The 22325-nt window shown below is 39.7% G+C and overlaps 1 protein-coding gene across 1 annotated transcript in view; it reads left to right on the top strand.

Moving 5' to 3' along the window:
* The first annotated feature begins 9192 nt into the window (after positions 1 to 9192).
* Positions 9193 to 22325, top strand: part of ZDHHC13 (zDHHC palmitoyltransferase 13) — a 25376-nt gene continuing 12243 nt past the window's right edge. The window contains exons 1-10 of the mRNA XM_073347857.2: positions 9193 to 9302; positions 10928 to 11064; positions 11528 to 11650; positions 13002 to 13079; positions 14492 to 14636; positions 16151 to 16215; positions 17944 to 18106; positions 19048 to 19173; positions 20290 to 20423; positions 21296 to 21396. Of these exons, the coding sequence (XP_073203958.1) occupies positions 9270 to 9302; positions 10928 to 11064; positions 11528 to 11650; positions 13002 to 13079; positions 14492 to 14636; positions 16151 to 16215; positions 17944 to 18106; positions 19048 to 19173; positions 20290 to 20423; positions 21296 to 21396 (1105 nt within the window). The 5' untranslated portion in view covers positions 9193 to 9269. The remainder of the gene's footprint in view (positions 9303 to 10927; positions 11065 to 11527; positions 11651 to 13001; positions 13080 to 14491; positions 14637 to 16150; positions 16216 to 17943; positions 18107 to 19047; positions 19174 to 20289; positions 20424 to 21295; positions 21397 to 22325) is intronic.

Raw genomic sequence — 22325 nt, 5'->3', positions numbered from 1 at the left:
CTGGGTAGTTCTCTTAAGTAGCTGGTAGTACAGTGGTTATAATGGGAGACAGAGTTAGGATTCTTGGTTTATATTATTTGAATTTTTCCCACTGACTCACTTATGATCTGGAGATAGTCATCTAATGTATCTGTACCTCAGTTTCCTCCAGCTGCACATTACCTATCACAAAGATGTTGTAAGCAGAGATGGGCAAAGAATGTAAAGAAAGTATTTAAACGTTCTTTAGTCTAGAACCCACGAGTCACTCTGAGAATGGATGTACAACCCCTTTCATTTGCTTTCATGAACATTCATGCAATCCAAATTTTATTTTCACGGGAAAAAAGATCATCAATCCTTAAACTAATATGTTTTGACATTGGTAATGTTCCATCAGCTAACTCGAAAGCTCCTTGAGAAACGCAGAGTTGCAAAGATGTTTTGGGCAAAGGAGCTGGAAGGACAAAAGTTTATCCAAATAAAATGAGCTCTAGCAGTACATTTTGAGCTCCTCAGGGAAAGACACATTATAAGTGTAAAGTATTATACATATCATGCCCCATAAAGCAGACATTAAAGCCATTATAGGAAAATGGAAAGCACATTATACAGTGTGTCACTATAGTTAAATACTTTTTATTACTTTTTAAATTATAATTTTCAAGTGATTTAATGTTTTTTTCTACACTTTCTACTTCTCATTTACTCAGTGAAGTGTATGCAAAATGCTACCTCAAAGCTGCCTAAGACCTGAATATGTGCCTTACCTTTTTCTAATCAAAATGAATAGTCACAGGCATTGGCACTTATACAAAAATTAGGGAGAGGTTTATTTTAGTTTTTAAATGCTATTCTCTTCGGGCTATTTCTCTTGAAGATTTCACTGTGGTTGTGGGCTTCTCATTCTAGGGAGAGTTGAATTCACTCTTGCAAACACTTAAACACTTTGAGTAAATGTACTCACACATGTCATCTGTGGTGAGCTGGAGCCGGTTCGCACCGGTTCACTAGAATCGGTTGTTAAATTTAGAAGCCCTTTTAGAACTGGTTGTCCAGCAAGGGAGAACTGGTTTTAAAAGGGCTTCTAAATTTAACAACTGGCCAAAAGTGGCACCTTAGGTGCCGACTCCTTGGGTGCTCCAGCCCTGGAGCACCCACAGGGAAAATTTGATGGGTGCAGAGCACCCACTGGCAGCTCCCCGCCCCGCCCCACGCCCAGCCCCAGCTCACCTCTGCTCCGCCTCCGTCCCTGAACGTGCCGCTGCAAGTAACCCGGGGGCGGGGGGGGCGCAGCAGGGGAACCGCTCCCCACCCCAGCTCACCTCCGCCTCCTGGGCCTGAGCGCGAAGCCACCGCCTGCTTCTCAGCCCCCTGGCTTCCCGCATGAACAGCTGATTCGCAGGAAGCCAGGGGCGGAGAAGCAGAGAAGGGTGGCACATTCAGGGGAGGAGGCAGCGCAGAGGTGAGGTGAGCTGGGGTTGGGCACGGGGCGGGGAGCTGCCGGTGCGTGCTCTGCACCCACCAAATTTTCCCCATGGGTGCTCCAGCCTTGGAGCACCCACGGAGTCGGTGCCTAAGGCGCCACTTTTGATGTGATTGGTGAGGGGAGCAGCCACTCCCCCTGCTCCCCCTGTAGCTACGCTCCCCCACCCCTAGGAGCCAGAGGGACCTGCCAGATGCTTCCTGGGAGCTGCCCCAGGTAAGTACTGCCGAGACTCCCCAACTCTCCCCCCAGCAGGTCCCTCTGGCTCTTAGGAGTGGGGTGGGCACCCACTACGGTGGCCCACGAGACTCTCCTGCCCAGTTCTGGGGACAGCCAGGTGACAGGGGAGGGGCGTGGATGGGGCAGGGGTTGGGAGGGCATCAAGGAACACAGGAGGTTGGATGGGCAGGAGTCCCTGGGTGGTGGGGGTGGGCCACGACCCTCTTGTGGGGTGAGGAGGGAACCGGTAGTTAAGATTTTGGCAGCTCATCAATGCATGTCATCCTATTGAAATCATAGCTTAAGTAGTTGCAGGACCAGATCAGTAGCAAACAGTTTCTGAACTGCATTTCCTCACCCAGGTCAATGAGTTCCTTTTGTGAAACTGTCTCTTGGACATGAGATGACTTAGCAAGAGCTTGTTTCACAACAGATGGTTGCAGGGTGTGCATACTGCAAAATACTTCAAAAGTGTTTTGAATTCACACTAAAACATGATCCTTTCATCCAGCTGCATATTGGGATTTAGGCAGGATTAAGAAAAGCATAAGAATAAATGCAAAAAAATATATGGCTATGGGAGACAGGGAGATTATGCTTTTTTTAGGGGTGAGTATCCTTTAAAAATGTATGGTGACATGCAGCAGGAATTACTATACTACTTTACAACCTGCAGTAGAAATAGGTTGCTAGTGATCCAAATGAGCTGTGGACAAACTGTATTAAATAACATAATGTGATTACAAGATAGCAGGGGGTTGTATTTGTAGTATCTAGTATAAAATGTAAGGTTTCAGAGTAACAGCCGTGTTAGTCTGTAGTCGCAAAAAGAAAAGGAGTACTTGTGGCACTTTAGAGACTAACCAATTTATTTGAGCATAAGCTTTCCATGCATCTGATGAAGTGAGCTGTAGCTCATGAAAGCTTATGCTCAAATAAATTTGTTAGTCTCTAAGGTGCCACAAGTACTCCTTTTCTTTTTATAAAATGTAAGATACTCCTGAAACAGTATAATGGTATAACTGGGCATTTATGATTAAATCTAAGGTACTTTGCTATCAGAGGATGAAAGAAAGGGGATGGCAAGAGATGGAGTATCTCTGTGCACATTAAGAGGTTAAGATTGTGTTTCCATGCTAAAATATTATTATTCAGTGATTTAATTCAGTGAATTTAAACTTCAGTGATAACAATTTTCTCTGAGATTAACACTGACAATAACTTCATGACAAGAGAAAATTATATTTTAAATTATGCACATGCAAACTTTATAAATCAGCAGATCCAGACAACTTGCATCCAAGAGTTTTAAAAGAGTTGTTTGAGGAGCTTGCTGTACCGTTAATGCTGATTTTCAATGTCCTCGAACTTTGCGAAAGTTCCAGAAGACAGGAAGAAAGCTAAAATTGTGACAATTTTTAAAAAAGAGTCAATTGGATGACCTGCGTAATTACAGGCCTGTCAGCCTGACATTGATCACAGGTAAGATAATGGAGCGGCTGATATTGGACTCAATTAATAAAGAATTAAAGGAGGACACTGTAATTAAAATACATCTGTAATAAATTGATATCTTTTTTTGATGACATTGCAAGTTTGGTTGATAATGGTAATAGTGTTGATGTAACCTACTTAGACTTCTGTAAGGAATTTGAGTTGGTATTGCACAACATTTTGGTTAAAAAACTAGAATGATACAAAATTTACATGGGACACATTAAATGGATTAATAAGTGACTAACTGATAGGTCTCAAAATGTAATTGTAAATAGAGAATCAGCACTAAGTGGATGTGTTTCCAGTGGGGTCGTGAAGGGATCAGTTCTTTGTCCTACCCTAGTTAACATTTTTATCAATGACCTGGAAGAAAATATAACGTCATCACTGATAAAATTTGCAGATGACACAAAAATTGGGGGCATGGTAAATAATGAAGAGGACAGGTCATTGATTCAGAGTGAGCTGGATTGCTTGGTAAACTGGGTGCAAGCAAACAGGACTGGGGCTCTATCCTGGGTGACTTTGAAAAAGCAGTGTCTTTGAAAAAGGTTTGGGGGTCGGTGGATAATCAGCTGAACAGGAGCTCCCAATATGACACTGTAGCCAAAAGAATTAATGAAATCCTGAGATGAATAAACAGGGGAATCTCAAGTAGGAGAAGAGAGGTTATTTTACTTCTATATTTAGCACTGGTGCAACTACTCCTGCAATACTGTGTCCAGTTCTGGAACCCATAATTCAAAAAGGATGTTCACAAATTGGAAAGGGTTCAAAGAATGATTAACAAATAATAAAACATGTCGTATAGTGCTAGCCTCAAACTAATTAGCTTAACAAAGAGAAGGTTAAGGGGTGACTTGGTTACAGTCTATCAGTATCTGCATGTGGAACATACATTTGATAATGGGCTCTTCAATCTAGCAGAGAAAGGTATAACATGAACCAAAAGACCGGAAATAAGGTGTAAATTTTTGACAGTGAGGATACTTAATCATTGGAACAATTTACAAAGATCATGGTGGACGCCTCATCACTGACAAAAATGGATATTTTTCTCTGAAAGACATACTCTAGGATTTATTTTGGAGAAGTTCTATGGCAGTGGTACCCAAACTTTTCCTGTCACGCTCCCCCTTACCAGTAATGGAATCTGTCCACACTCCCCATTCATTACAGCACAGATGGCTCAGCAGAGGAGCTTGGGCTGAAGGTGAGTTGGTGGCAGAAGCGGGGATGTGGGAGGAGCTGGGGCTAGAGGTGGAGCTGACCTGGGGGCAGAAAGGGAATGACAGCAAAGCTGGTCTGGGGGTGGAGCGGAGCTGCACCTGGGGCTGGAGCTGGGCTAGAGGCAGAGCAGGGCTGGGTGGTGCTCCCTCCTTTCCCCCCAGTGTGGGCTAGCCCACTGCACACCCTACAGTTTGGGGACCACTGCTCTAGGGTCTGTGTTATATAGGAGGTCAGACTAGATCAGTGGTTCTCAAACTTCTTTTCGTGGACCACTTGAAAATTGCTGAGGGTCTTGGCGGACCACTTAATGATCTTTCCAAATGCTGTTTGTACCATTAGCTAACTATTGTAAAGCGCTTTGGATAAAAGTGCTATATAAAAACACCCTTAATAATAATTAACATTTTTTTGTTCTACAAATAAAAGCACACAACTCATATTTTAATATCCATAATCTTACCTTTCTAATGTGATGGATGTGCCCTCTCTCCTCCACAGCAGGAGCCCCTGAGCTGGGGTTTGGAAGGAGGGGGGGTCTTTCCCCCACCACAGTAGTCACAGAGCTGAGGCTGGGAAGGAGGGCTGTCTCTCCCCGGCAGCTGCAGCCCTAGAGCTGGGGAAAGTCACCTCTTTCTCTGGCTGCTGCAGTTCTGCACATCCCAAATTCCCCCCAATCTTCTCACCCCACTGCCGCCTCCCATCTACCACCTATTCCCCCCAAGGCCACGCCTGCGCAGCTCCACTAATTAGGTGGGTGGCCCTTCGTTCTCTCGTGTGCGGCTGCCCAGGTGCGCACCTTAGAGGGAACTATCCATGGACTATCTGAATGGAGCTCGCAAGCCACTGGTGGTCCACGGACCACAGTCTGAGAACCTCAGGACTAGATGATCACAAGGTTCCCCTCTGGACTTGGAATCTATGAATTTATGAAAATGAAAGTTTATTGCCTTCATGAACCAAGACATTTGTTACCCAAATTAAAGACAAGGCCACAAAAAGTCTTGCCAAATCAGTCATCTTCAATGCGAAGGAAAACAAAAATAACATAGATAAATTCAGGGACAAGAAATGTTTTACTTTCTTGTATTCAGTTCTAAATGTGCAATAAAAAGATTACAATGCTGCACAATTCAGCCTTGGCTATTGTCCTAAGGGTTTTATTAAAGTCCATTCTGAGGTTACTTGGCTCACTGACACTGTTAGGTAATGCTTGTTGATCAAACAATCCTAGGGAAATCAGTATGCGCTGTGCTGGCTAAAAATCACCAATGTAAAACTTAGGTTTAAGAGGTAATGTCCAAATGCAGCAGCTGCCTGAAGACAAAATTTGCTAATTTCTTCCTCAGAGAACTCTGCATTAACCTAAACAGGATCAGAATTTGGCCTTAAATGAAAAGCTAGCCTGTAGAAATTGGGAAAAGCCATTTTTGTCCTGATAATATCTTTGAGGTTTCTCATAGATGCTAAAAACTATGAGATACAGATTGGTAAGTAGGATGTAAACATTTTGTTGATTTTAAATGTAAAAATAGCCAACATTGCTATAATAATCCATTGCTGATTCTATCTGTTTTGCAAGGTCATCATGAGATCGAGGATTTGTGCATAGATTTAGATAAAATAACACAGAGAACCCCCCCACTTCCATTTAACTTTCACCCCAACATCCACTGGAACCCAAATCAAACCTTATTTTGAGATTATAAAAATCTAATTTATTTTCTCTTTCACCTTAATTTCTGTACACCTGCATTTGTGGGTGTCCTCTGACACTGAAATACCAGAATACTGTGGAAAAAAAAGGTTGTTTTTGTGGTATTTCTGACATGACCAGAAGCAGGAATTATCACACAAAAGCCTGTTCTCAAGAGCTTCCAATATGATTTTTGTACCCAAGAGTCAGATACTCCAGAGGTGTTCATCCAAACCAAACTTCTGAACCTTTTATTGAGCAGAGTTGCTCCTCATATCTCACAAATATATTATATAGAAGTTATGCAAAAGAAAAGATACGCTATGTGTATTAACTTGTCAACTAGCGTTTGTATTTGCTTTCATTCTGTAGCATCTTGATCACTGGCCAAACAGTTATTTACCTCTTGTAGGCTTACGCTAGCTACACTGACTTCTCTCCATAGAACAGTGGCAAAACAAGTAGCAGCATCCTAGGAATATAATAAGTACCTTACCTTGAGTCATTTACAGTGATCTGCCATCAATGTTGTTTGAACCAGGTTCAAAAACACTTTGTTCTAGACTAATTCCAAATGACTTGTGAAGGAAATAATCTCTATTAGTGTCCAGCAGTAAACAAACTACTGCTTGGTAGTAACCATGGAGTGCAGCAGGAGAACATTAAAGGCCTTGTCAGCTTTTGAAAACATCATTGCTTCCACACACTGTCACTTCCTTTGGCCCTATCATCTGCAAAGAGAAAGGTGGAAGGACCAGATTTTTTAATGCTGATTTAATGTTTTAACCAAGGTGTGGTACTACTTTGGTACCTAGGATTATTATTAACTGAACTTGTTCACAGTCAGCCACCCCCTGCCATTTAATGTTCTCTGAGACCAATAAATGTAGCAGAGAAGTCAGTCTGAATTTGCTCCCTGACACTGACTTCAATGAGAGCAGGATAGGGCCCTGTGTAATATTAATATATACAACAGATATTACATTAGGTAGATAAGACTACTGCCTAAGAAAAGAAAAATGAACTTCCAATCACAACTGGGGGCAGATTAAAATTGGTGACCTAGAGCGCACTCAAACTAAGTGGGATCTGAGGCAGGGGTTTATTTAAAGTGGGAAATTTCCTACCCTGCTTCTAAACACATTCCCTGGTTCTAAACATTACAATAATATCCCAACTCAGGAATGGATTTATTCTCACTTTTACTAATTTTTCTGTGGTTTGCAATGTTGTTTGCTAGATGCATTACAATATGCCATTTAGCTTCATCTGAAAGTCAGATTCAAAAATTTTATCTGGCTTTTCACCTCTAAGAATTTCTCAAATAAATCAGATTAATTCCCCTTACTAACATAATTAGCATATAGAAGAACATTCTAGCAGCAGTGACTGGTGAGTGTGGACCCACAGTAGTGACTTTTACATTTGTGTCTTATGAATAACTTATGACCAACAGGCTGATTGTCATGACACTGACCAGTAAAATATTAGCTATCCATAATACAAATGTAGTTTTTCAAAATCACAAAGACATACTTTAAGAAAAAGAGACTCTGTTAGCCATTCACAGACAGAAATGTCACACTGCATAGCATAAACTGTTGTACAGCCAGACACACATACATCTAAGACATTTCATAGTGGTGATATTCTGATAAGTGTTCAACTTAGACTTTGACATCTTTTTTCATTTCTCTGTTAAAATATTATCAATAGCTTGCGTTGTCATTTTGACCCTACATTTGCCAATATACTATGTGTTTTGTTGAACCCTGTCACTTATATTTCTGATGCTAGTTGGTCTGGTGTTTTCTTCAGTAGAAGGAAAGCCAGGACTCCTGCGTTCTGATCCTAGCGCTGTCACTAACTCACTATGTGATTTTGGGAAAGCGATTGAATTCCCTGTGCCTGTTTCCTCATTTGAAAAATGAGAATAATAAATAGGAAAACTGTGAAGCACAATTAATTATTTATAATGCAATTTCAGATCTTTGGATAAAAGATTATATCAAAGTACAATATGTTAATAATAATGATAAAATTCAGTAAATGCAATTAATTTAAAACATAATGCACATTCACTGAGCCTCCCTTTTCAGGGATTGTCCTGATTTTACACAGGCAATCCTATGAGCTGCAAACATAATCCCAGAATAATTCTGGAGTCATCAAATGACACCACCTTTCAACTTTGAGCTGCTGTGTTGTGATGTACAGATGTGACAGGATCATATTTTGATGCATCTTCATCATGCAACAGCCCTCGTATGCGTGATAACATATGTAATTCCATTGTATTGTCATAGTGTAAAGGAATACTGACCTCACACAATACATTGATGTGGCTTCATCATGGTGTCTTCCTCTGCAGCATGATGCCATTGCCATGCAACTTGAGAACACTGTAGCGTGTTGTGGCATGATGATGTTTCAAAGTAACATAACTTTGTGACAGTTTGTTAAATTTTTTTATATGGATTAGGGCCATAACAACCTTTGGATGGAACTGTTCAACATTCCAATACAATGTGAAGCCTGGATGAAACTTTTCACTGTGCTCTGCATCGTCGTGATGGTGTACCAATACTATGCGTGGGAAATATTTATGTGATGGGGTGATGTTGTAGACGAGACATGATACTTTAATGGGGTGTGCTGACATTGTGAGGCAAGTCATATGTGGCACAACAGACATTCTGCTACGTGGGTGACACCGGAGAACCACATGACAGGGATGACGTGGGGGAGCCACACCTCGGAGAATATACATGGTTGTCCTGGGAACGTGACATGTGGGCACCCCAAGGGTGAGGGGCGACATGAGGATGCCAGGTGTGGGGCTGGGGTTATGTCTGGGTGGGCCCTGAGCTTGCTGTGGGTTTTGACTTGTGGGTGCCACGCATGAGGGGAGTCTGACATCTGGCTTCCACGAACATAGCGGGGCAACCCGGGCCCCATGACCGACCGCACCGCCCGTGCGTGGGGACAGTGACCGCGCTTCAGGCCCCGCCCACACAGGGACAGCTCCCAGCCCCGCCCACCCCAGGGAAACTCCTCCCGTGATTGGCTGCGCCGCGGGACCGGCCGGTAACCAGGAAGCGGGAGCCGGAAGCTGGAGGCGGCCGGGGGCACGGAGAGTCCTGGCCCGTGTCCTGAGCAGCCGGCATGGAGGGCGGCGGCGGCGGGGCCGGCCCTGCGGTGAGGGGCGGGGTCTCCACACTGGCTCGGCTACGGAGAGGAGCCGCTGTGGCGCGAAGGGGTGGCCGGGGATGGAGGAGAGGCCTTGGAGCGGCCTGGGGGTCCGCGGGATGGGCGCGCGGTGCCGCTGGGGAGTGGAGGCCCTTCCCCTCCCCGTTCCCACCCCACCGGGGGCGGGGGAGGTGCTGGCTTGGTTCCCCCCCCCCAGCCCCGAGGCTTTGGTTCCCCTCGGTACGGACAGCGCTGGGGGGCTCATGTCAGCCGTGGGTGAGGGGGCAGGCCGATCTGCTGTCCCTTTCCCGGCCGGAATGAGGGTTCACGAGAGACAGGCACCTGTCTGCCTGTCCCGGTACTGCTTTGTACCCACCTCCTGAATACAGTCACGGCACATCGGCCCTAGCACTATTCTGGATGTGCTGGTGGTCAGTTGGAGAGGAGGTAGCGATGGTGTGTTCCGTGTTGCTCCCCGCCCCTTGCCTTTCTGGAAGCTTTTTTTTGTTTTCCGTCCCAGCCTCTTCCCCTCCCTCCCCCCCCCCCCCCCCATTTCACTCAGTAGTTCAGGTAAAAGGCTGAGAGAACCAACAAGTGGCCTCAGTCCTTGCAGGGAAGTTCACAGGAGTTTGGAATGTGTGTGTTATCTTGGAGCAGCGTGAAGATGGATGAGAGTAGGGATGCACCTGGAAACAAAATATTGTACAGCTAATGAAAAATATCATCCTAGCCAATCCCAAAGATGGACAGTTGTAATGAAAAGTATTGTGGGTTAGCAACCCCTTACTCACTGAGGACTGACAAACAGATCATGCTGTGAATAATAACTTTTTCCTTCTTGAAGCAGATTTAACCATATTTTCAAACAACTAAATGTTTACACACCAAAATTAAAGTGATCCAATTTTCAGGGTCCTACAGGTGCTCAGCAGCTGTGGAAATCAGGTCACTGTTATTTAGGTGCCTAAATATGTATTTAACTGCCTAAGTGGAGGCACCTAAGTTTCAAAATCTTAGCCTGTTTGTGCAGGAATATTCTCCAATTATGGAAATACAATCTTCTTTGGAAGAAAAAACAGCAACTGATTTTCACAAAAGGTTTTAGGAAGGGAAATGAATAAATAAATATACTTGTCACTTTCATTAGGAAATGAGTACAATATATTATAATATTTTTATAACTGTGTTTTTGCATGTTTGTTGATTGGTTCTTGTGCATGACAACACAAAGTTATACCCTGTTTGTATAAACTTTGAAACCATTGTTATAGAGTAGCTTTATTATAAACAAATCTCTTTTTTTGCTTAGACATAATCTTGCAAGGTGCTGAGTGCCCTGTAGATTTGAACCCAGAGTACCTGAAACTGTATTCTTTGTGTGGTGCTACTCACTCCAAAATGTTATTGGCTCCATTGAGAGCTTTGGACACCCAAGAAATGCAGAATTAATGTCTTAATTGATGAACATTAGTGATGTCTTTTTAAATTTATTTATGTGTTTATATTGACATAGTGTTCCCCTCACCCCCTGGTGTGTTGGGTGCTTTCTACTTAGATAAGAGACAGACCCTTCCCCAAAGAGTGTTGAATTGAAATAATATTTATTGATAAATATTTTCATTGTTAACCCACAGTGTAAACATCACAGCCATGGCCCCCATCAACCTCAAGCACAGAATTGGCATAGCATCCATAAAGATCAATCAAAAATACAAGCAGCATTTCCACTTGTGGAGGACTACAGTAGCTGTGATATTGTCAAAGCTACACAGTAAGTCAGTTGTGTATTCTATGCTATATTAAATAAGGGAATTTGTGAACATTGTTTAAATTTAAAGCTATTTGTAATATTTATTTCTTAACAGATCAGAATATATGATTCCCCCCCAACCCCGTTAAATAATATCAGAAAATGAACTGTAAAACCATGCTCTACAATGTTTTTTAATCATAAGCAATATAAAAATAGCTGTAGCTAAACCAGATCAGTTTCAGTTGGTGTAAGGTTGTGTGTGTCAACTAATTTAAGGTTCAGTCCAGCACCTACCCTTGCTCAGGAAAGATTTCTACTGAACACAACTGGAAATTTTGCCTGAGTAGGAACTGCTGGATCAGGCCCTTAATGGGAGATTTTTATTATTATTATTTATTATTATTTTTTGAATATGTGAAAACCTTTAAATTAGAAAATACTAAAGAATCACAACTAAAACTGAATATTTTTCTTACCTGAGATATGGCATATTGGAGCGGTGCAAGGAATTGGTGGAAGCAGGATATGATGTCAGACAACCAGACAAAGAAAATGTGACACTTCTTCATTGGGCAGCAATAAACAACAGACTGGATCTTGTAAAGTAAGCTGTAGTGTCTGTGTCCAAATGATCATATAGTTGTAAATAAATAACTTAGGCAGTATATTTTTCTTGTCTTTCATGTTCTCTTCTGTTATATTTCATAACAAGTGAAACCAATAGCATATACTGTTTTAATAATATAAAATACACCTACCTATATCCAGTCTGCATAGGTTATGCCACTGAAATGGTATAGTATTACTATTCACTTTCTTTTAATGTGAATTTGTGAAATACATGAAATCCAGTATGTTTCTGAACACCCAGGTTTCAGGTGCAAAATAAAATTTTAAAATCTTTATTTGAAATGAACATCTCCAAATTTTTATCTGTCAATAGCTATTTCAGATAGGAGTTCTTACTTTCTGGAACTTCTAGGTGCTTCCCTGGAATAGCAGAGAAAGAGGCCAATTGAAACCAATTCTTTCTAAATAGTAAAATAGAGAATTACCGCTCAACTTTCAACACAGATTTCACATCTTGGGGTCCAATGCTGCTGAAGTCCATAGAAATGGAGGGTGCTCAGTGCCTTGCAGGATTTAACCCATGATATGCAATTTTAAATACATATATTTCTATCCTTTTGCTATCTCTAAGGGCTTGGCTACGTGGTGCATAAGGACGTACCAGCGAGGGTGTAAATTCTAGTGCACACCAGCATATTGCGCACTAACTGACCAATGTGAACCCTGTTGATGTGCACTAAAAATTCCCTTCTGCAGTTAACATAGTCCTGTTTGTTTGAATCAGGACTACATCAGTGCACTCTAGGGAACTTTTAGTGCGTACCAGCAGTGTCAACCTGAGCCAGTTAATGCATGACATGCTGGTGTACGTTAGAATGTACACATCTCGGGTCTGCACTAACACGCCATGTAGACAAGCCCTAAAAGATGAAATCCATGCAGACGAACAGCCGTTGACTTCAGTGGGGCTTAGCACAAATGTGGGAGTCCACTCACATGAAGCAGCGTGAAGGACTGAAACCTAAGGATCCAATCCAGCAAATACTTAAGCATTTGCTTGATTTCACTATCAAGAACGCGCAGGGCAGATTTTAATCGGGGGAAGGAGGTCTAGTTAGTGTGGAGCTAATAAATTGCATAGCATACAAATTTCAGTAGTGTAGTGCTTGATGTCATAAGTGCATTGCTAATTACTGTATTTCTTTAAATGCAGCATCTTTTTCCAAACAGCAGTTGTTACAGTAAAAGTATCTGTGTGTTTGCCTGTCCAGTGAAAGTATCATTATTACAACAATAATCATTAATAGGGCAGTCTGTTCTCTAGGTATTAGTTTTTCATGTATCTCTTATTTACTCAACCATTTTATTTTATTGCTGTTACACAGGTTTTATATTTCCAAAGGTGCAGTAGTGGATCAACTAGGTGGAGATTTAAATTCAACTCCACTTCACTGGGCCATTAGGTATGGTACTTATAGATGCCAGTTATACTTCTGTCGATATTAAATAATACAATACGTCTGCTGTTTGTTTATTAGTTAGTATCTTCATCCTGGTTAGTTCTGCATTTCTTTTATTTAGGAACAAAGAGTTTGTAGCTTGTATGTGTATATTAGCACTCAAACCTGTTGTCAGATACCCAGGTTCATACCGTTGTGGAGCTTGAAAAATAAGTTACTATTTAGTTACGTATTTTAATCATGTACATCCATGTTTTGGGCCTATGCTATGGATGGAGCAATACTTAATATTCAGAACTTGTGTCTGAGGTAACAGGCTAACAGGCAAAAAGGATTTTTTAATTCCTATTATCTTAATAATATGACTGAAAATTCCTCTTAAGGAATGCCTGTTAAGACACAGGCCAATGCTTCTGAAAGCAAGTTAGCTGGCCAAGTTATAGCCAAGACCACCCAGGATGCAACATGGCTAACTAATACTGTTTCAAATGTGTTAGCTGGATTTAAGGGAGTAGCCCAGGCTTGAACTTGACCAATTTAGCACGTATTAAAGGCACTGTGCTGTGTCTATACCAGACTTCTAAAAATGTGTGAGTTATTGTTAGCTAAATCAGTTGGGTTTAACATAATATAAGAACGTACCCTTTTTGCCCATCAAGACAGGACTTCAGTAAGCTGGTCAGGAAAGGAAATGGAGTGCTTGTCTACACAGGAAAATTAACTGAAATAGCTCTCTGTGTGGATACTCATTCTGGAATAAGAGTATCTTTTGCTGGTTTAGCTTAATCCATTTTGAAATAAATGTGTCAAAACCGGGAGCTATTCCTGAATAGCTGTTTCACTTTAAATTCATATCCTACCTTAATCTGAAATAACTTTCAAATTATATTAGACTAGCCCTTAGTACAATTTATAGTAGCTCAAACTTGTGGTCAAAAGTTAGATTTCCCATATCCAGAGATATGATTCTGGTTTAAATAACCAAATTGAAATGTTCCATAGATGCGTTAAGTACAAATGAATGAGAATAAAGTATCAATGATTGTGTAAGCAAAAGATATAGACTTATTGGAGTGACTTATACATTGTATTCATATAAAAGGGTTGTTTTAATTCACTTTTATTAACAATATTAATTGAAATGCCAGCATTTTCCACACAGACAGCAAAGTAAATATTCAGCACTGTTCCAAAGGTTAATTTTAATCATTGGTTAAAAATACTTTTAGAACATTGTCTCAATTAAACTTAACAAGTTTCTTTAAAGCTTTCCCTGGGGTTTTCCACGTTATTGGATAGTCAGTCTGTCAGTCTCAAAGATTCTTTTAGTATGAATTTGAATAGAGGTCTTTCATAACTTCTTGTTGTGTCTACATGTTAAAGAGTTCTGAAAAAGATTTTGTATTTCTTTTCAGGCAAGGGCATTTATCTATGGTAATACTGTTGTTAAATTGTGGAGCAGATCCCACTCTTATTGATGGTGAAGGGTACAGCAGCATTCACTTAGCAGTGGTCTTTCAGCATATGCCCATAATAGCTTATCTCATATCAAAAGGCCAGGTATGTTTTAGTTATGCAGCAGATATCCCAAATGTTGTTTCCTGTCTAGTTGTCTTTTGCTAATACATTTTATCGATATTGGTTTTTGTTTTTTAAATGAAAAAAAAACTTTATTGACAAGCAGTTTTTAAGCAAATATTCACTATGCCACAAGTTCAAAGAGATACACAGTAATGCCTTTCCTGCTTTTTTACCTCTTCCTGTCTTTTTAGAAGTAAAAATAAATTAGCAATCCTGTCCAGTATTACGCAAACCTATAGTGCAATATGAATAACTGGCTTTTAAGTGCAATAACTGACCATATATTCCTGAAACACATCCTAGAAGATAGTATTTCATTATTCAGTTAATAACTGGAACTCTGTGTAACAGTCTGTTATTTGAAGCTCACAAAACACATGATCAACCTGACTCTGTATTTTTCGTCATCTCTCAACTCTTTTTAAAACTTCGCCATTAGACACCTGTGGCAAGCTAAATTTAAAGGTAGAAATGAGACAGTGTAATGTGTGTCAGAGAATTTTTTTTGCTGGATAACATTGTGATCAGACCAGCTGTGTCATGCAGGACTGCCTAGAAAACTTTGGTCCCAATCCTGCAAGCCCTTAAATGTGTGTAACTTAGCTCGTGTGAGTAGTCACACTGAAGTTAATATGTTTAATCTTGTGAGTAAAATTAGGCATGTGTATAAGTGCTTGCAGTATTGGACCCTTTGCTTAGATAATATTTTGCAATAAGATTATACAGTTTGATAAACATTTTCTCTCTATTCTAGAGCCCATTGTAGTAAAATAATTGTAACCTGTGGAGTCTAGGTATAGATGGTATATGCCACAAACATGCTTAAGAAGACTCTTCTGCTACCTCAATTGCTATGGGAATCTTCTAGCAATTAAAAAAAATCCCTTTGATTCAATCTACATTATACTTCATTTTTGTACATGAACCTTAATTCTAGCTTTCAAATTGTGAATGTGTAATTCTGGTAGGCCTACCTGTGTGTGAGAAGGGAGAAAATAGCACAGGGAAAGAGATCAGTGAACAAGAGGTAGAAAATTGGTTATTTCCTTATTTGCTATAGCTGACTTCCTTTTGTATACTGATTACTAGTTCACCTCCTTCCCCCCTCCCCCAACCTCTCCTGATAAAAGGGAAAAAATAATCTCTTTTTCCCTTCCAAAATATACTGATGTGGTAAAGCTATTTTAACTTATAGAATTAGATAGGCATAGGCAGAAAACTAGTAAAGAATTTTCTCTTTAATTATTCTTGTTGGAATCTACCTACCTGTACTAAAAGAAACTACATACAAGAATTGAGAGAAAGGAAGAGGAAAGGAATTCCTTCTAAAGTGAGTTCCAGGTTCTCAGCTGGTGTAAATTGGCCTAGCTTTCACTAACTTTAGTAGAATTATGTCAGTTTGCACCAGCTGAGCATCTGGCAGAGTATATTTTATTTTCTGAAATCTACGAATAATTCTATATCTAATAATCTCAATATCTTTTCATACTCAGAGTGTAGACACAACAGATTTCAGCGGACAAACACCTCTTATGCTGTCAGCACAGAAAGTAATTGGGTAAGTAATGGATAACTAAAAAGTTACCAATCCTCTTGCACCAAGATAACTCATAGGCTTTTTAGAATAATGAAATACATCTCTTTTAATCAGAGGCTACAAATGCCAAAAATTTCATCCCAGAACAAATTCTTTCAGCTGATTGGTAGAGCCTTTTAAAAAAAAAAAAAAAAGTGGGGGGCGGGCTTTGAGGTATCATGGAAGTAGTGTGTCCATAAATACAACGTGTGAGCACCTCTATGAATCTGTATTCATTTCTTATTTATGAAGACTCCTACAGTCAGTGGAGCCTTGTCTATGCTAGAAAAAAATTTGTTAAGTCTTTTCTACACTAATGCGACTGCATTAGTACTGGTGGTCTTCAAATGTCAGCACCTATAAACCATCTCCCAGAATCCAGAAAAATAGGTGAAAGTGGGATCACAGTAGGAAAAAGGCAGAGCCCAAGGCTAGTACAAAATCAATTTGATACTCTGGAAAGCTATACATATAGCTCATACTTACCAGCATTCAAACAGTGAGGCATTCCATCCATTTGTCACATACTTGGGAGTAAAACTTGACAGTGGTTTGATATATCAGCCTCCTCTTCAACACCTAAAAATGAAGATCTCTTCCCCTACCTCCTTGATCCGAAAACTCTAGGAAACCTCCTGGGGAGCAGATCCTTCAGTCCTTTCTACATCGTTATTGTCCCTGGTGTTTGCTCCAGCTGAATACCTGTCGAACATGCAGCCACCACAGTCAGGTTGTTGATACTCCTGCTATTAGCTGTTTGAACTATACTCTGACCTCCAGACTGTATGTGCTAGTGCACATAGCTCCACCAGACCTTCCACAAGGTGTGATTACTGTTTGCTCTGCCTGGAGAGCTGTGACACATGAAACCAACTGAATACGTCTCCAGCTGATTGATTGCCCTGTCCTCAGATAGGAAACAATGCACAGTGCCAACTCAAAGGCCTGCTCATATTCAGGGCAGAAATCCCACTCCTGGGGACTGGAAAGATCATCCATGGTGTCACACTCAACACCCCTTTGCTACAGCATCTCACCTGCTTCTGGACAAGAGAATGACTGGCCTTTTTCCATACACAGATGATGCCACCAGGGAGCAGAAAACTATGTCCTTGCAGAGTGGAAGCATTGGTGGGAAATTTACTTACACACTAAATAAATTTGAGAGTCCACTGCTGCATCTGCTTCCTTGTCCACTTGACCGCAGATTCAGGACCAGGCTCAACAAGGCTACTCTCTGGCTTGTCCAGAGTTGCCATACCTGTACACTGGCTTAACTTGGTTTCATCCCCATGCTGTGCTTGTGGGACAGCATTGCAGACAACAACACATGGTGGAGGAATACTCAGCCTGACATCTCAAGGGTGGTTTACAATTTCTAGCCTCCCCTGATACAGAGGTCTTCCTCTGGTTGTGAAATCTGGACATGAAGCTTTGACATTTGCATACGAGAGAAGTACGTGGCGGCGTATTTTGGAGAAATAACTACTGGGAAGTCATGAATTCTAATCCTGATTCTGTTACTGACTAGCTGCATAACCTGGGCAGGTCACTAACAACTGTATCCATCTTTGTTCCCACCCTAAAATGAGGATAGACACATGATGATGTGAAGATTAATTTAGTTTATAAAGTGTTTTAAAAATGTGTTTAATCTAAGTTGTCTTCTGTTTGCTAACTGGTCTGTATATCCTGTTTATTTTCATCTAGACCAGAACCCACCGGATTTCTTTTAAAGTTTAATCCCTCTCTCAGTGCTGTAGACAAAATTCAGAAGAATACTGCATTGCATTGGGCAGTTACAGCAGGAAATGTTAATGCTGTAGAGCTACTTCTGGATGCTAGATCTAATTTGGACATCAAAAATGTCAAGGTACAATTTTTTAAATTCCATTTCATTTTGTGTAGTACAACAATGTGAAACTACTTCAGAAAGCAATCTGAGGGCTCTGTCTAATCCTGTTTCAGGTAATTGGGACCTTGATGTCCGTTATAATGGGAATCTGAATACAGCCATAACAGTTGGCATTCGTATTCAGTTTTTCTAAAATGTAGATGGGGATTTGTTTCTGTGTGGTGCAGAGGTTGAATACACACATTCATGGCTACGTTACTTCAACAAACACCCATGTCCTTTTATCCTAGGCAAGCCACTTTATATTTCTGCCTCATTTTTCTGATCTATAGAATGTGGATAATAATACCTACCTCAGAGGGAAATTGTGAGGAATAGGTACTAAGGCAGAGATTTTCAAAAGTGACTAGTGATTTTTTGAGTGTCCACTCTGAGACCCTTAAAGGGACCTGATTTTCAAAAGTGCTGGACATCTTCCCTCTGAAAACACAAACCCCTTTTAAGATGGCCACACTGCTCTTTTTCACATGCTATCTTGAGCAGAACTAGTGCATGTCTGCCTACCCACACTGGGAAGCATATGATATCTTCTTTCATTTTCATGTGAGAATCCTATAATACCATCCTTATTTATACTTTTTTTTTGTCTTGCCCTTGTGGTTGGGAATGTAAAATTTCTTTTCTTTGACTTTGCTAGAACTTCAGATTATTGCATCTCCTCAGAGACAGTACAATTGATAATTCAGATTTGTTAGCATTGAAAACATTTGCAACCAGAACTACTGTCTACTTGGTTAACTTAATTTTATTGTGGCTCTGCAGTTAACCTGCCGCTGGTAACCTAAATTAGTTTGAAAAATAAACATCCACCAAATAATTCCAGTTTTCTGTTACTTCTCGGTAGTTATTTAAATGTACAACACATTTAGAAAAATAAACTTTAATTTCTGTTTTTAAAGGGAGACACACCGCTTGACCTTGCTCACCAAATTCAAAATCGCTTGATTATTCATATGCTAACTCAAGAAGAAAAAATGAGAATCAGAAAAAACTCCAGGTTACTCAGGATGTTAGCGAAATATGAGGTATTTTCTTTCATATTGGAACAAATCATGGACTGCAGCAGTGGACATTTTTACATATATATTAATGTAGATGATTTATGTGATCTAATCTTGCCTCCATTTAAGCCATTGAGAAGAGTACTGGGTTTATGTTCGTCATTTAGGCCTAAATTTTCAAGTGACTTTTGAGGGGGAGGCCCTCAATTTCTAGGAGCCCAATTTAAGTCATCTAGAAGGAGTCAGGATTTTAAGTCGTCTAAAGTTGGGCATCTAGAAATTGAAACTCCTCAAATCCCTATCAGCTTTTGAAAATTTAGGCCTATGTCCTTATTCTTGTATGAATATTGTATAATGGTTCAGCACTCTTCTGTATCTATTTTGGGGTTTTGTTTAGTCATAGTATGTAAATGGTTTTAAAGTAAATCAGACATGCATAGCAAGATCCATGGTAGACTTGGTAGAATCTTAGGCTCATATTCTAGTAAGCTAATTGAGGTAAAACTAATGGAATTGCTTCAGTACCCTTTTAAGATGATGCAAAACCATCTCTCAGTTTTTTTTAAGGTTCAGCAATGGTTTAATTTCTATAGGAAAAAAACACCAGGTTTTAAATGTAGCATTAGAATTTTTTGAGATGTGCAATAGGAAATTAATATTTGTTGAAATTCTAATACCTTTCATTGGGTGTGATGTTAGACCTTTTCTCAACTAATGTGGTTAATAAAGAGCTGGAGGTTTTTATAATTGAAGAATGGTTGCAATTTAATTTGTATTTTGCTATTTATTAGAGAAATAGTACACTTACAGTTCCTATGGCATAATTTTTTAAGAGAAACTTCTGAAACTTAGTAATATTCTATAGAAGTTGAAGCATTTGGTTTAAGAAGTTAAAAATAGTCTGTGTTCTAACTCTGCTCCAAAAGATTGAGGAAGAGATGGATTAAAGTTGTAGAGAAAAACTTGAATGCAAAATGTATTGAGATTGCTTTCCCGCTTGTTTTGTTTGTCCTCAAGGAATTCTTTCTTTGCCTTTGAACTCCCATTATTTTTTGGATATCGCATTTGCTGTGTCAAGTGCTGTTTTGTACTCTGTGTAATATTTTAGATATAGTGTTGTAACAGTAATCATTTTGATAGTTTTTCCTGCTGTTGCTGTCTTCCTTGACACTGATGTGGGCTATAGGATACATAATGGACTTAAATTCCGATTCTTGGCTTTTGAAAGGAAGTCTGCTTCTCTTCATATTTTTCGGGATAAGTCTGCTTACAAGGTTTGTGCACTTAGCTTTTCTGTGCATGTATTTATATAAGAATTATTTTTATATGTCTCTTATACAGTATTCCCTTCAGAGGGTCTTATAAGTTCATTTTAGCTGTAAGTAAATTAACTGGTTAAAAATAATTATTTCCTACTAAGGTTTTTGTTTTGTTTTGTTTTGTTTTGTTTTTTTGGTATTGGTTTTAAAGAATCCCATGGTTAAATGTTTATCAAAACAATTACAGAAGGTAACAAAGTTACAAATGCAAAAACTGTTTAATCTCCCAGTAACAGTAAGCCTAAGTGGTAGATAAGAATTGTTCAGACGTCCTGTTCCATTTTAAATGAATTACACACAAAAAAAGAAATTTAAACATAAATATTGAGGTTCTGATCTTGCTACACGCTGATCTTACACTCTAACAGTAATTACAAAAATGTACGTTAGCTTCAACCTCTTTTTCCCCTTGGGGATAAGATCCTGGATTGTGTTTGAGAAATCTTCCTCCCCCCAGCATCACCCCCAAACTCTGATCCACTGCAACACCTTGAAACCAGTGTCTGTTGAAATGATATTGGTACTACCCTTGTGTAGGAATTAGCATAGATGGTACACCTCGAATGTTAGGGTATTCATCAATAAAGAAGCCAATTCTCTTGCCATTGTATTAGATTGGAACACAGTGTTCTTCAGGACATTTCCTTTACAGAGCTGCACTGTAGGTGGCATGCCATAGAAGGCCACAAGCTTTTTGAGCAGTAGTTTATAATTCAGTTTAAATGAAGACTTAAAATGAACATGGGTAAAGCCTTTATAATAACTTTTTAAATATTTGACTGAATTGATATGGCTTAGAAATAGATGTTTTTAATAATGTCTTTCAGGCAATTTGTGGGGCTCAAGAACCTAAAATATTTACCAGCAATTTTCATGCTAAGTTCCATTTTTTGGGTGTCTATGACCTGGTTTGTCTGGTTCCTGCCTGATATCCTTTATACTCAAGGAGTGAAATGCCACATACATTTTGTCCCCAATCCTGCAAATACGTATGCTTTTGCTACTAACATGTAAGTGTACATAGGGTTGGTGTTTTGCTTCCCTTAGGAAGGGATAATGTAATTTTGAACTACTTCTGAAGGCTATCAGAGGACAGAAATTGAGGTTTACATGGTTAGAGAATAATTTCTGAGTATAATATTTAATTTTGGGGTGATAGTTGATAGTATTGAGATTGGGATTTTCAAGCTTCATCCATTATATTCAAATATTCCTTTAAATAGAGTTATTAGTTGAGTAAAAATGTATGAAAAGCTTTTGTTCATTACTTCAAAATTACATTTTGCCGGCATGTTAAAATGTCTTTTGAATAATATTTACCTTTAGTAAGCTTCAGTTTCACTTATTCACTTATTTTTGAGGTGGTTAGAGAGCTACAATAACTTGTTCTGTGTGATTGCTAATAACAAAGAACATATATTTGTTTATAAGATTTGCCTTCTTATCTTTTGGACATTACAGGGCTACCAGGAGATGGAATTCTGGTTTCCTGTGATTAAACTTAAGCAGTGCCATCAGATAACAAGCAGGTTTAAATGTGAAGGCACAAAAGTAGATTTTTAAAAATGTTTTGTCAAATACAAATTAGTGTATGCCATTTTTAAACCCAGTTTTCCTTCCAGGTTAGTTCCTCATGTGGCCACTTACCTTGCTCACCAGGGCTCTGATCAAGCACAGTGTTCAGACACATGCTTAAGTGCTTCTGGATTAGGGCCCCATAAATAAAAAGTAAATTACATCTCCACGTTCTGAAAGGACAGTGATTCAGAACTCTTTTTGCTGCTGCTTTAGGGGTTTTTTTAAATAGAACTTCCAAAGTTTCCTGCCTTCATATACATTCAGGGGTTGAGCTGCATT

The sequence above is a fragment of the Lepidochelys kempii genome, chromosome 6 (genome assembly GCF_965140285.1).
Source record: "Lepidochelys kempii isolate rLepKem1 chromosome 6, rLepKem1.hap1, whole genome shotgun sequence".
NCBI classification, from domain to species: Eukaryota; Metazoa; Chordata; order Testudines; family Cheloniidae; genus Lepidochelys; species Lepidochelys kempii.
Note: the sequence above shows the minus strand (reverse complement) of the source record. Positions and strands in the feature narration are given on the sequence as shown.